The 12,247-nt window shown below is 38.2% G+C and overlaps 1 protein-coding gene across 3 annotated transcripts in view; it reads left to right on the top strand.

Annotated features, from left to right (window-relative positions):
* DNAJC15 (DnaJ heat shock protein family (Hsp40) member C15) overlaps window positions 1-12,247 on the top strand; it is a 105,375-nt gene that overhangs the window by 68,205 nt on the left and 24,923 nt on the right. For all 3 annotated transcript variants that reach the window (XM_073795250.1, XM_019936498.3, XM_073795249.1), the window contains exons 2-3: window positions 1,223-1,274; window positions 3,559-3,632. In XM_073795250.1, the coding sequence (XP_073651351.1) occupies window positions 1,223-1,274; window positions 3,559-3,632 (126 nt within the window). The remainder of the gene's footprint in view (window positions 1-1,222; window positions 1,275-3,558; window positions 3,633-12,247) is intronic.

The following is a 12,247-nucleotide window of genomic DNA, read 5'->3' as shown; positions in this document are numbered from 1 at the left end:
ATAGTAGTAGTATCTTAGAAAGACAATTTTATTTTTATCTCATGTAAATAGAAGCAGTCCAGGGGTGCTGTGGCAGCTACATGATCATCCAGGACGCGGGCTCCTTTCATCCCATTGTTCTTCCTTCCTTATCCGACATGGCAGCTCCTGGTATAATGTCTACATTGCAGCCAGCAGGAAGGAGGAATGGAAAGGGAGAAGGACATTCCACCGTCCCATGAAGGAGTTCTCTGAGGCTGCACACACCACTCTGCTTATATCCTATAAGCCAACACTTAGTAAACATAGCTGTACCTAAGACTAAGGGGGGGCTTGGAAATATGTGTCTGGCTAAAAATAGGAAGTTTGATCCTGTAGAAGAAGGGGAAAATGGATCTTGGGGGGCAGCCGTTGATCCTGGCTACATAAAACCTTTTTCTGTTGTGACGAATATTTTCCCAAGGTAGTTAAGGAGAAAAGCATAGACTGATATGGAGTATATAACTAATTTAAAATTTATCAGGATGAGCTCATAACTGAATTCTTGGCTCTTACTGTAAAATTTTTACATTGGTCTAGAAAGGTAGAAATAAGCTAACTCTTAAGTTATTCATCACTTTTACTAATTTTTCACACTTTGACTTCTTTTCTAAACATGGATACATTTTATCAAGGTTTTTAAATATAGCAGCGTCCATTGAGCATTGCATATGTAACTGAGGAGGAAATACTTACCTTTTAGCTTTATAGAAGATAAATACATTAAACCCACTATTAAGAATAGTCTAGGGGCTTCCCTGGTGGCGCAGTGGTTGAGAGTCCACCTGCCGATGCAGAGGACGTGGGTTCGTGCCCCGCTCCGGGAAGATCCCACATGCCGCGGAGCGGCTAGGCCCGTGAGCCATGGCCGCTGAGCCTGCGCTCCGCAACGGGAGAGGCCACAACAGTGAGAGGCCCGCGTACCACACACAAAAAAAGAAAGAATAGTCTATAGAAAACATTTTAGCAATAGGTAACATAAAAGCTCTTGGTTAGAACAAATTCAAATACATGGAAATTAAATGAAATCTAGAATTATTTTAATTCACTGAAAATTAGCTGTAATCCTGAAGATTTTTAAAAATTCTGCACCACAGAGCTTGAGGAAAATGTGTTATTAATCATAATTCTCATTATTTAAAATGATTTACTTAAAAAACCCAGTATGTAACACTATAAGTGATAATTATTTTTTCCTCCATAGGCAAGAAGTTTGATAGCTGTGGGACTGGGTATTGCAGCTCTTGGATTTGCAGGTAAGATAAATAAAGGATATATATCAATAAATGTTGCAGGAGAAATATTTCCAAGTAGCTTCTATAGTGATTCATGAGAAGACCCTTAGTATTCTGAGGTTTTTGATTTTAAGACATACGTTCCCATTCTTTGCAACATTTATAGTCACTGAAGATTTGTCAGCACAGCAAAATCTAGATAAACTTCGTAGTGAAGGAAATTAACGATACAAAAGCTAGGAAAACTAGCCCCAATAATAATTGATCTTCCTGACATTTTTTTAGTTTGAGCTATAGTGTACTATTAAAAAATAAAATCTCTTTAATATGAAGCAGTGTAAGTGATAATGGGGCTCTTTTATTCTCCCATATTTTTTTCTTGCCGATAAGAATACACATTTTCTGAGCTGTCAGTTCTTTCTGATGAGCGTAGCCATTCTTTATAGTATATTTATCATTCATTTTAACATGTTGGTGTAATTTCTTTGACAAACCCAGGAGAACTTCTTTTACTGCCAAAATCTTTTTAGAAAGAATAAAGATTTAAAGTAAAATTGCTGTCTCTTCTAACCATTAATTTATAGTTTTAAATTGCATAGCTATTCTCTAATTAAATGTTAATCTGAGAGCATTTCCTTGTTGATAAAGGTTTACATTTTTCATTTAGCATTTGTGTCTCTTAAGTTCCATGGATTTGATCTTGTTAATTGGATCTTCTTTTTAGGTGGAGCTACATTCCATTGTGGTTATATGCAGTGAGATCCAATAGAAAAAGACATAAAAGATTTTGTTTTGTTTTGTATAATATTTAATTCCACACAACTCTATTTAAAGCACCTTACCAGTAAGAACTTTAAAATCAGGAAGATCAGTGGTTCAGATTCTCTTGGTTCTTGTACTGTCAAAGTCTTGTGTCTCATATAACTATAGTTAACTACTTACTGAGGTTTCATGAGAAGAGCATCATGTCTGAAAAGGAATTCTGACAAACTTGCCCATAAACATAAAACAATTTTTGTATTAGTTACTGTAGCAGAATAGGCATAGTTATTTCAAATTCAAGTGTAAGATTTTTATTTGAAATTAGAGAAAGATACTTTTGCCAAGGTCTTGTTTCTACAATGAGAAGAATTGGTGTATGTATTCTATACATACTACTCTGTTGCCAAATTCAGTTTACTAACTAGAATATTAATAGCAGGCAGTTCTCTTTCAGGGTCAAATACGACTGAAGAGTAGAATTTAGGAGAAAGTACCCCTAGACTATTGGAACTAGATATTCTCCTCTATAGTTAAAGTAAATGTCCGGATGTCACTTCTTGAAGCCTTTAATTGCTTTTTTACATTGAGATTGCATGATTGTGGTTTTGAAGGAATTTTAAGGCACTTTAAAAGCCAGATTTTATACTGTTGTAGAATCAAATGGAAGTTGATATTTATATAAGAGATTTCGATGAGTTAGGGTTTCCGCTTCATTTAATTTTACTTTATTTAATGTTCTACTTGATCTCAAGAGCTTTTTATCTCCTACTTAGATTGGCTACTTCACATCTTCCTATGTCTAGCATCCTTTGTTTTTCCCTGTAACATGTTGTTTGCACAGGAATGACAGTATGTTTAGACAGGTTACTTCTTATAAAACATCTATGTAGTTGAACTTTCCCAGCAGAAATCTTGATTTGCAAATAATGTTATGGTTAGAAATTGAATTTAAGTTCAGAGGGTCATAACTGGTTTTCTAGCAGAGCTTTGGGAAAAGAGACTCTAGTATTCGTAGACACACATTCTGATTAGGGTACAAAAGGTAAATTAGCCAGATAATATTTTATTCTTGTTCTATGCCCTCAAAACAATTTAGGACCTGTTTTGCTATTGATACTTAGTTGTCCAGACTCAGAGGAATTTTGATTATTAGGATGCCTAAGAAAGGAAAGCACTAAAATAAAAGAAGCTTTTAGGAGAGTAGTCATCCTCAGTGAGAAATTGAGTGCTAGGGTGTTATTGTTTTTATGACCTGTAACATTGTATAAAAGTAGGATTTTATACATAACCATTGAAATTTTCTAATTTTCTAATTATGAACTAAAGCGTAATTTAATAGCTATGAAAATTATATTAAAATGAAATCTGTCCTCCATTTAATAAATTAGAAATTTGAAAAAATGTGACTGTCTTTCAGGTAGATTTTGAGATAGGTATTAAAATAACATATACAAAGTAAACAATAAATACTGTGGTGAGCACTTTGTGGGTGTTGGCTTTCATTATAGAAAATATATTTGCTTTTATTCCTGTTACTATTTAGGTCGCTACACATCTCAAATCTGGAAACCTCTAGGACAAGTAATCACAGAAACTGCAAAGAAGATTTCAACCCCTGTAAGTTAAAAATGGCTTTAGTTAGAAATCTAACCTTGCTTTGATTTTTGTTTATATGCCATTATTGATAGTAATTCAGAAAAATGTTTTGGATTTTCATACAGATGTTTGTATCATTGGCAACTTTACTTTATTGATTTAGTTTCTTTTAAGTTTCTTGGTCATGTTATTTTATATCTAAGCTTATTCCTGACTTTGACTTTTAATTATCTTATTCCTTTTAGTAGTATTACATCAACTTTGAGGTAATTTGTTTTCCTTGTTTAATTAGTATTCATTTAGTGATTGTCCTGTGCCAGCGGCTAGGCATAGCTGGTGAACAAGACAGACATGGTGCCTGTCCTGATGGAGCTTACCCAAAAGTTGATTTCATCTTCAAATTTGAAACTAGTTCCCTCGTACCACCACACCTGGCTATCTCAAACATAAAATTATATGATTCCAACCTTGAAACCTATAGGGATTATACATTCATCTACCAGCATTACAGCTACTCTGCTGAGCTGAATATAAGTAAAAGATGAATGATAGTAGGTATCTAAAAAGCTATAGTGTGGTGAACTGGGTGAACTGTGGTTTGTGACCACTAGAGACCATGCAAAGAAAACTCACTGAAGCAGTACAACATAAACATTGATTTCTGGGAAACAGAAGATCTGGGATAGATCAGCTTGACTTACAGCAATTTGAGAATGAATGGCTTGTTTTGGCAAAGGCATTATAGGCTTGTGAGGCTTAGTTAGGCATGAACAATAACCACACTTTCAAAGGATGACATACTATATTATGACAGATAATTAAACTCGGGGTCAAAAGAACTGCAAGTGATTTTGCAGACTTATAAATGCATGTCTGTGATTGGAGGGAGCATGTGTTTATTTTCTGTTTTCCTGTTTATATTTTATTTGGCTAAAGTATTAATAGGTATTTAGCATTCATTAAATAAATGTTCATTAAGCACCTACTACATGCTGGACATTATTGTGGGGAGTGGGAGGTAGTCATGAACTAGACAAAGACACTGCCTTCTAGGAGTTTACTTTTTAGTGGAAACAATTAACAAATAAATAAGATACATAATATGTAGAGGTGTTGAAGGTAGGAGTTTAGTTTTCTTTAGAGAACTAAATCAGCGTAAGATTGATTCTTTAACAGCAGAGAGGAATCTATATTAGATAGGTCTGGGAAGGCCTCTCTGAGAAGATGAGGGAGCAGGCCATGTGAACATCTGAAGAAAGAGCTTTCTAGTGGGAACACTGCAAAGGTCCCGAGGTGGAAATGAATTTAGCAGCAAGAGTAACTCCAGTGGAGTATGTGGAAGGAACAGTGGTAGTTTGGGCCCAGATCACTTAGGGCCAAATAGACTGTGACAAAGATAGCAGATTTTGGTTTAAGTGTGATGGAAAGCCTTTGGAAGGTTTTGAGCATGTGGGCAACATGATTACCAATTTAGGTGATCACTCTGCCTGCTGCAAAGAGTATAGACTAGAATGAGTCAGAGGAGAAGCTGTGAAACCTGTTAAGAGGGTACTGAGCTAGTCCAGGGACTTAGGTGATGGTGGCTTGACATAGTTATTTAAATGTCTTTCCATATGTTTATGTAAAGCAAATTGAGAGACTTTCAGAAATCATTTCTCTCCTGTTTATGCTGATCTTCAGTAGATATGTTTATACCATAAATATACTTGTGTTTTGTAGAACTACATTATTTAACACTGAAAGGAAAAGAGAAAGAAAATGGGAAACATTTCACTGCTCTGTGCAGGCTCACAGATAACGTAGAATAGTTTAAGAGATTATTATGGGTATCCTGAATGCAGCCCCTGCATTTCTTTTTTCTTTTCAAAGGTGTCTTTATTTATTTATTTATTTATTGACTGCATTGGGTCTTCGTTGCTGTGCGAAGGCTTTCTCTAGTTGTGGTGAGCGGGGGCTACTCTTTATTGCAGTGTGTGGACTTCTCATTGCGGTGGCTTCTCTTGTTGTGGAGCACGGGCTCTAGGCACGCGGGCTTCAGTTGTTGTGGCATGCAGGCTCAGTAGTTGTGGCTCGTGGGCTCTAGAGTGCAGGCTCAGTAGTTGTGGCTCATGGGCTTAGTTGCTCCGCGGCATGTGGAATCTTCCTGGACCAGGGCTCGAACCTGTGTCCCCTGCATTGGCAGGCAGATTCTTAACCACTGCGCTACCAGGGAAGTCCCAGCCCCTGCATTTCTTAAGGAGAGAAAAGTGATACATGCCCCCTTTCCCTCCCTTTTGTGGGCTTCAAGTTAAGACAAGTGCCTTTTGATAAATCTGGCCCCTTTTCCACAAAGTACTACTCTTGCAGTTTGCAGTGAAACATCTTGGAATATCTTTATCATCACCATAATTATACCTCAGTGAAGATAGGAGTTTTTAAAATACTTCTTTAAATATTAATTGTTCCAGGGAAATTGAGGAATGAAATATATACATACTTCCTCTTGGCACTGATTCCAAAAAGCCAAATTCATAAGCACGGCATTTACAGTGTTTTGATTTTGTAACTGTGTTCATTATTGAATCAAATAGAGTTACTAACAAATAGGGACTGTAGTTGTGTGTCAATAAATCCCTGTCATTCAAAAGAGAATGTTCAAGGCTCAAGTTCCCATGGGTTCTCTTTTCATTTTTTCTTAAACTTTATTCGCTTCTTTGATGCTTTAACATCATCTTTTTCTTAAATCTCATCTTTCTTTTTCTCATGCTTTTTTTCCCATTCTTCTGGAATATTGCCTAGAATAATTTTGTTCATATGGAATGCATGGAGAGTTTGTTTCTTTCCCTCTCACTGTTGTCATGTAGCCGCTGGCTCCTTGGAATCTGGTGGAGCCAGTATTAGAGGGATACTACAGAAGTCTCTGCTCAGACGGAGTCTCCGTGCCCACCTTTATACTTTCCTGCATACTCTCAGCCACATTTTTTGGTACTCTCAGACTTAGCCAGATTTTCTGGTGTTCTTTTTCCTTTGTACACTGCTTGTTTTGATTTTGATTTTCTTTCGTTTGTGCTTTTGGTTTTTAGGTTGGGGTGATTTTTGTTTGTGTGTTTGTTGTTTAGTGCTGGAAATTTGGGGGATTTTCTCTGTATTATTGATGTTCTGAAATTTCACAGGAATTTTTAGCCTTGGCTTATGTGAAAATTGTCTGTTTTTTGTTCTGTTAGATCCTCATATATTTTTTCTTTATTTTTTCCTTCCAATGTGTCTCTGCTCCTGGAACTCATATAAGTGGCCTTTCTCAGCAGTCTGGTAGATTTACTTCAACAATTTAATTGAATGAGAAGATTGGCAGTGTGCTGTGAGCACGTAGGTGGCTTATATCAACAGTCATGTCTCTTCCAAATCAAGGAGCCCAGAGGCAGTCTTGGAACCTCCAGAACCCAGGAGTGGTTGAGTACTATGTGTATTTTACTGCTTGGCATAACTGTCCCCCTCTTCAGCCTTCTGGGTTCAGTGTGATCTGTTGGTACCTTTGCTTCTCTTGGGACCTACCACCCACAGCTGGGTGCATCCCAGGCATATGATTCTCTTTCTTGGCCTGAGGCTAAAGTGGTAGGCGGCAGGCCCTTATGCCCAATGCTAATGGAGTTAGGAATCATCTCTCTCTGCTGTTCTGGTTTAATTAATTACCCTGATGTTATTTTTTGTATTTGTTGACTCTGAATTTAGTCAGAGGGGCTGCTAAATTGGGGCTGCTGTGATTTTTTTTCTATATGTGCAGTCTTACCTGTTTTCAATCTTCCAGGATTTCTTTAAACTTTCTGGTTTGCTACTTGATCCATTTCTTGTTTTCTCGGCCTCTTACGGATTTTTCTTGTTTAAAATATCTTTTCTCATTTCACAGGCACTTTGGAAAGCAAAAGACTTTTATTATTAAGTCTGCTGTTTTGAACCAGTACCTTTTACTTGATTTTTTTTAAGTATTAATGTATATTATTGACCCAGCTATTGTCTAATTACCCCTAATTTTTTTCTTGGGGACAAAACCCAAGTCATTTATCTTCTTTTGAGGCTTTTATTTTTCTATTTGTTAATTTTTCTTTTTACTTGAATACAAGTTTTTAAAATTGGACTTACATTGTTTTATGGTTAAGTGAAATTCATGGAAATAACACTAATTAAAGTCATCCTGTGGCTCTATAAATCAGATAGATTATTGTACATAATTAAAGTTTATAGTTTATGGTAAATGTGTTTCTTCTCTTAAGACTATGGAATGATATATTTTCCTGGTTGTTTGGAGGGCTTTTATGTTTCAAGTGATTGAGTAAATTAGCTAATGAAGACTTTAACTTGGTTCGTTTCACATCTTCTTTAATAATATATAGCACTACAGCATTCAATGTTAATTTTAGAAGGAAAATTATTTTGATTTTTGTTTATATATATACTTTATAAATAAAATAATACAAAATAATAATTTGTAAGGTTCAGGGTGTGTTTCCAATAGACAGCAGAATAAATCCCACTATTTCTGTTCTTGGAAATTCTATTAGAAAAATATAACCATCTACTCCATCTGTTTTGTGTTCCTTATTGTAATCACATCTTTTTGAATTTAAACATTTCCTTGACCCACCAGTGTTGTCAGAAAATAGTTCTGCATTGGCTTTGTCTGTATATCCTAATATAATGCAGTATTGGTGTATTACTTGTAAGCTTCAAAGGGCTTACAATTTCTTTTTAAAATTATGTAATGTAAAACCTAAATTCCATGAGTTTAGAAGGCATGATTTTTTCTGAAGTAGCATGAGCAGTTGATTTTCGTTGTTTTCTCTGTCTGCCTTTCTGTATATAGCCCCCAAATATTAAATGTCTATCCTCAAAAATGATATAGCTCCTTTAGAAGGATTATGATGATTGTATATTTACTTGTAAGCTTATTTGTAAACAGGTCAGTGTTTTAGGGTATGAGTCTCATCCAGTTGCTAGACTTTAAGTAACCTTTTCTTAGTCTCCTTTTCTACCTGGAAAAAACAAAGTAAAAAATTTGCTTAGATATAATGGCTACTTTTAGGGTTAATGAGCTTTGTGAATATAGTGGAAATGACAGTTCATGAAACATCATCAGTTTATTATGCTGAAAATTTGGAGCTCACAAAGGTAGATACTCATAGAAATATTAGGGAGTAAGGTATGCATCTAGTAAAAATTTTGATCACCTGAGAGAAACCTTAAAACCAGCTGTTCTTCCTCTGTTAAGTTTTCTATTCCTTTATATGTATTCCCCTATATATCTCTTATTCCTTTATATATTCCCCTGTGTGTGTGTGCTTGTGTATATATACATAATTTGTCCACATTAGTATGTGTGCTTAAACAATTTGCTTCCCTTCCTCCCCTCACAATTTGGAGAAGGGGGTTGTTTTTTGTTTTCTTACTAGATTGTTAATTACTTGAAATTTGGAATAGTACATCATATTCCTCACAGTACTGGTACATTGATAGATTAGCATCTATGTGATAAAGGACAGAACTTCACTTGTCTCATTTGAAAAGGTCCTGGCACATAGTAGGTGCTAATGTATTTGTTGAATGAGTTAATTACCAGGGAATTATTACCAATGGAAATTTATGACAAGCTGTTCAAAGAGAATAGCTTATACAAATGACCAGATCTGGCTCCTTAGGACTCATTTCTTAAGCTCTAATAATTTAGTTGGTTTCCTTTTAGTCCCTTTTTTTTTTAAAAAAAATTGTATTTGTAACTGTGTTTATTGTTGAAAACTTAGAAAGTAAAAATAAACATGAAGAAAATAATTATTCATAATTCCACCACCCCAAAATAACATTTTGGTGTGTATACTTTCAGATTTTGTTTTATGCAAGCATACACTTTGTTTTTCCTTAGAAAAATATGGGTTCACGTTTTAGAAACATGTACACATTCAATCATGTGTGAATTTTTTTCCTTCTAAAAGTTGAGTTCATGCATCTTGTTTAAGAGCTCCTGAAGAGTTGTCTCTCTTTGCTGTCTCCCATTCCTTTCCTCCTGTTCTGTGTTTTTTTGTTTTTGTTTTTTAAATTTATTTTTGTCTGCATTGGGTCTTCGTTGCTGCGCGCAGGCTTTCTCTAGTTGTGGTGAGCAGGGGCTACTCTTCGTTGTGGTGCGCGGGCTTCTCATTGCAGTGGCTTATCTTGTTGCGGAGCACAGGCTCTAGGCGCGTGGGCTTCAGTAGTTGTGGCGGGCGGGCTTAGTTGTTCCACAGCATGTGGGATCTTCCCGGACCAGGGCTCGAACCCGTGTCCCCTGCATTAGCAGGTGGATTCTTTACCATTGCGCCACCAAGGAAGCCCTCTCCTGTTCTCTCTTAAACTCACTCTAATCAAATCTTCACTTCCAGTACCTTCACTAGACTTAGATTTACCAAAGGGTAAATCCAGCCGTCAGCCCTCAGTTCTTGTCTTCCTTGACCTATTGGAAGCATTTGAAACTTTTTTTTTTTTTTTTTTGCTACGCGGGCCTCTCACTGTTGTGGCCTCTCCCGTTGCGGAGCACAGGCTCCGGACGCGCAGGCTCAGCGGCCATGGCTCACGGGCCCAGCCGCTCTGTGGCATGTGGGATCCTCCCGGACCGGGGCAGGAACCCGTGTCCCCTGCATCGGCAGGCAGACTCTCAACCACTGCGCCACCAGGGAAGCCCTGAAACTATTTTTCACTTCCTCACTTTTGGCATCTGCTTTTCCTCCTCCTGCACCACTAGGCCATCACAGTTTCCTTTACTGATTCCTCTCCATCTCTGTGCCATTAAATGTTGCAGTTTCTAGGGCTCAGTCTTTGGACTTCTTATCTACACTCCCACTCTAGGTGATCTCATTTAGTCTCACACTTTTAAATACCGTCTGTGTACTCATGACTCCCAAATGTTATCTCCAGGTCAGACTTTTCCTCCACTTACATAGACATTTTTGAACCTTAATGTAACCAAAACCAATCTCCTGATATGTGTTACCCACAAGAAACAAGTAACAAATAACCACGCCTTGTCTAAGTCACTAATGGCAGTTTAGGCCAGAAACCTTGCAGTTATTTGCAGAGTGAGACAAAGTTTAGCAAGCTGTTAGTTTATTAGAGAATGCTCTTAGGATCAACAGCTCCAGGAGGCAAGAGAAGGAAGAAGAATGGAGGGATAATTTAGGCTGCAGTGCAGTCTTAGTAAAAGGCCTGAGACGGCGAACCCCCCGGGACCTCTGACGCTCAGGTGACTCATCGTGATTATCCCGATTTGGGGCAAGAGGCCATGAAGCTAAGTGACATCACCTGGGAGGTAAATATAGCTAAGAAGTCCAAGGACTGAGCCCTGGAGAAGCACAGTGTTTATACCCTGACGTCAGCCAGTCATCAGCTAGAGACCCTCCTGTGAAGGGGGCGTGAGCCTGACATTCTTCAGCCAAGGCAATTGCTGGAGGTTGACAGCTGAGTGCTGTCTGCCAGCGGCAGCCCCAGTGTCTGCGGAGTAAGTGCCTCAGCTCTGAAGGGGGATCTGTGCAGTGTATAGCAGCGTTTACTGCATCATCTTCAGTTCCCTGCTTTTTCTCATATCCCATATTCAATCCAAGCAAATGTTATTTCTGCTTTCAAAGTACATCCAAAATCTGACAGCTCTCACCTCCTCCTGTACTACCACATTGGTCCATACCAGCATCACCTCTTGCCTAGATTACTGTTATGTCATCTTAACTGGTCTCCTGCCTGCACTCTGTACCTGTCTTTCTATTCTCTACACAGCAGTTAGAGTAATTCTTTTAAAACCAAGTCAAATCTGTTACCCCAGTGCTCTGGTTCTCCTACCACTGAGAATAAAATCCTAAATCATTTCCATTGCTTCCAAGGCCCTCCACAATCTGGCGCCTGTTATCTCTCTACTACTTCTCTCCTTGCTCAGGCGTCTCCAGCCACATTGACCTTTCAGTCTAGTCTTCCGGTCTCTTGGCCTCCCTGTCTAATATCCTGGTGTCCTCCTCACGTTGTCAGCTTCTCCTCTTTCTCAGTCAGCCAGTCTAGTAGGTTAAAAAGATGTCTGTCATCTCTACAGTAAGTGACTTGGTCAAGGTTATCCAATGAGAAAATTACCGTAGAGCTTAGATAAAGTTCAGGCCTTTTGCTTCTACTGACCTGTTTTATTCCTTCAGTGTAGTGTTTATCTTGGTCATAATTTCTTGTAGAGGATTATTGTTTAGTGCTCTCCCTCCCCACCTCCCACAATTCCAAGTTGACTTCTGGAAAATAGATTGCTCTTTTTTTTTTGAAAAATTTTTTTTTTAAGAAGATGTTGGGGGTAGGAGTTAATTAATTAATTTATTTTTGGCTGTGTTGGGTCTTCGTTTCTGTGCCAGAGCATTCTCTAGTTGTGGCGAGCGGGGGCCACTCTTCGTCGCAGTGCGCGGGCCTCTCACTGTCACGGCCTCTCTTGTTGCGGAGCACAGGCTCCAGACGCGCAGGCTCAGTAGTTGTGGCTCACGGGCCCAGTTGCTCCGCGGCATGTGGGATCCTCCCAGACCAGGGCTCGAACCCGTGTCCCCTGCACTGGCAGGCAGATTCTCAACCACTGCGCCACCAGGGAAGCCCTGGAAAATACATTACTCTTATTGCAGCTG

Source organism: Tursiops truncatus, chromosome 18 (genome assembly GCF_011762595.2).
Source record: "Tursiops truncatus isolate mTurTru1 chromosome 18, mTurTru1.mat.Y, whole genome shotgun sequence".
Classification (NCBI taxonomy): Eukaryota; Metazoa; Chordata; class Mammalia; order Artiodactyla; family Delphinidae; genus Tursiops; species Tursiops truncatus.
This window is presented reverse-complemented; position numbering and strand designations above follow the sequence as displayed.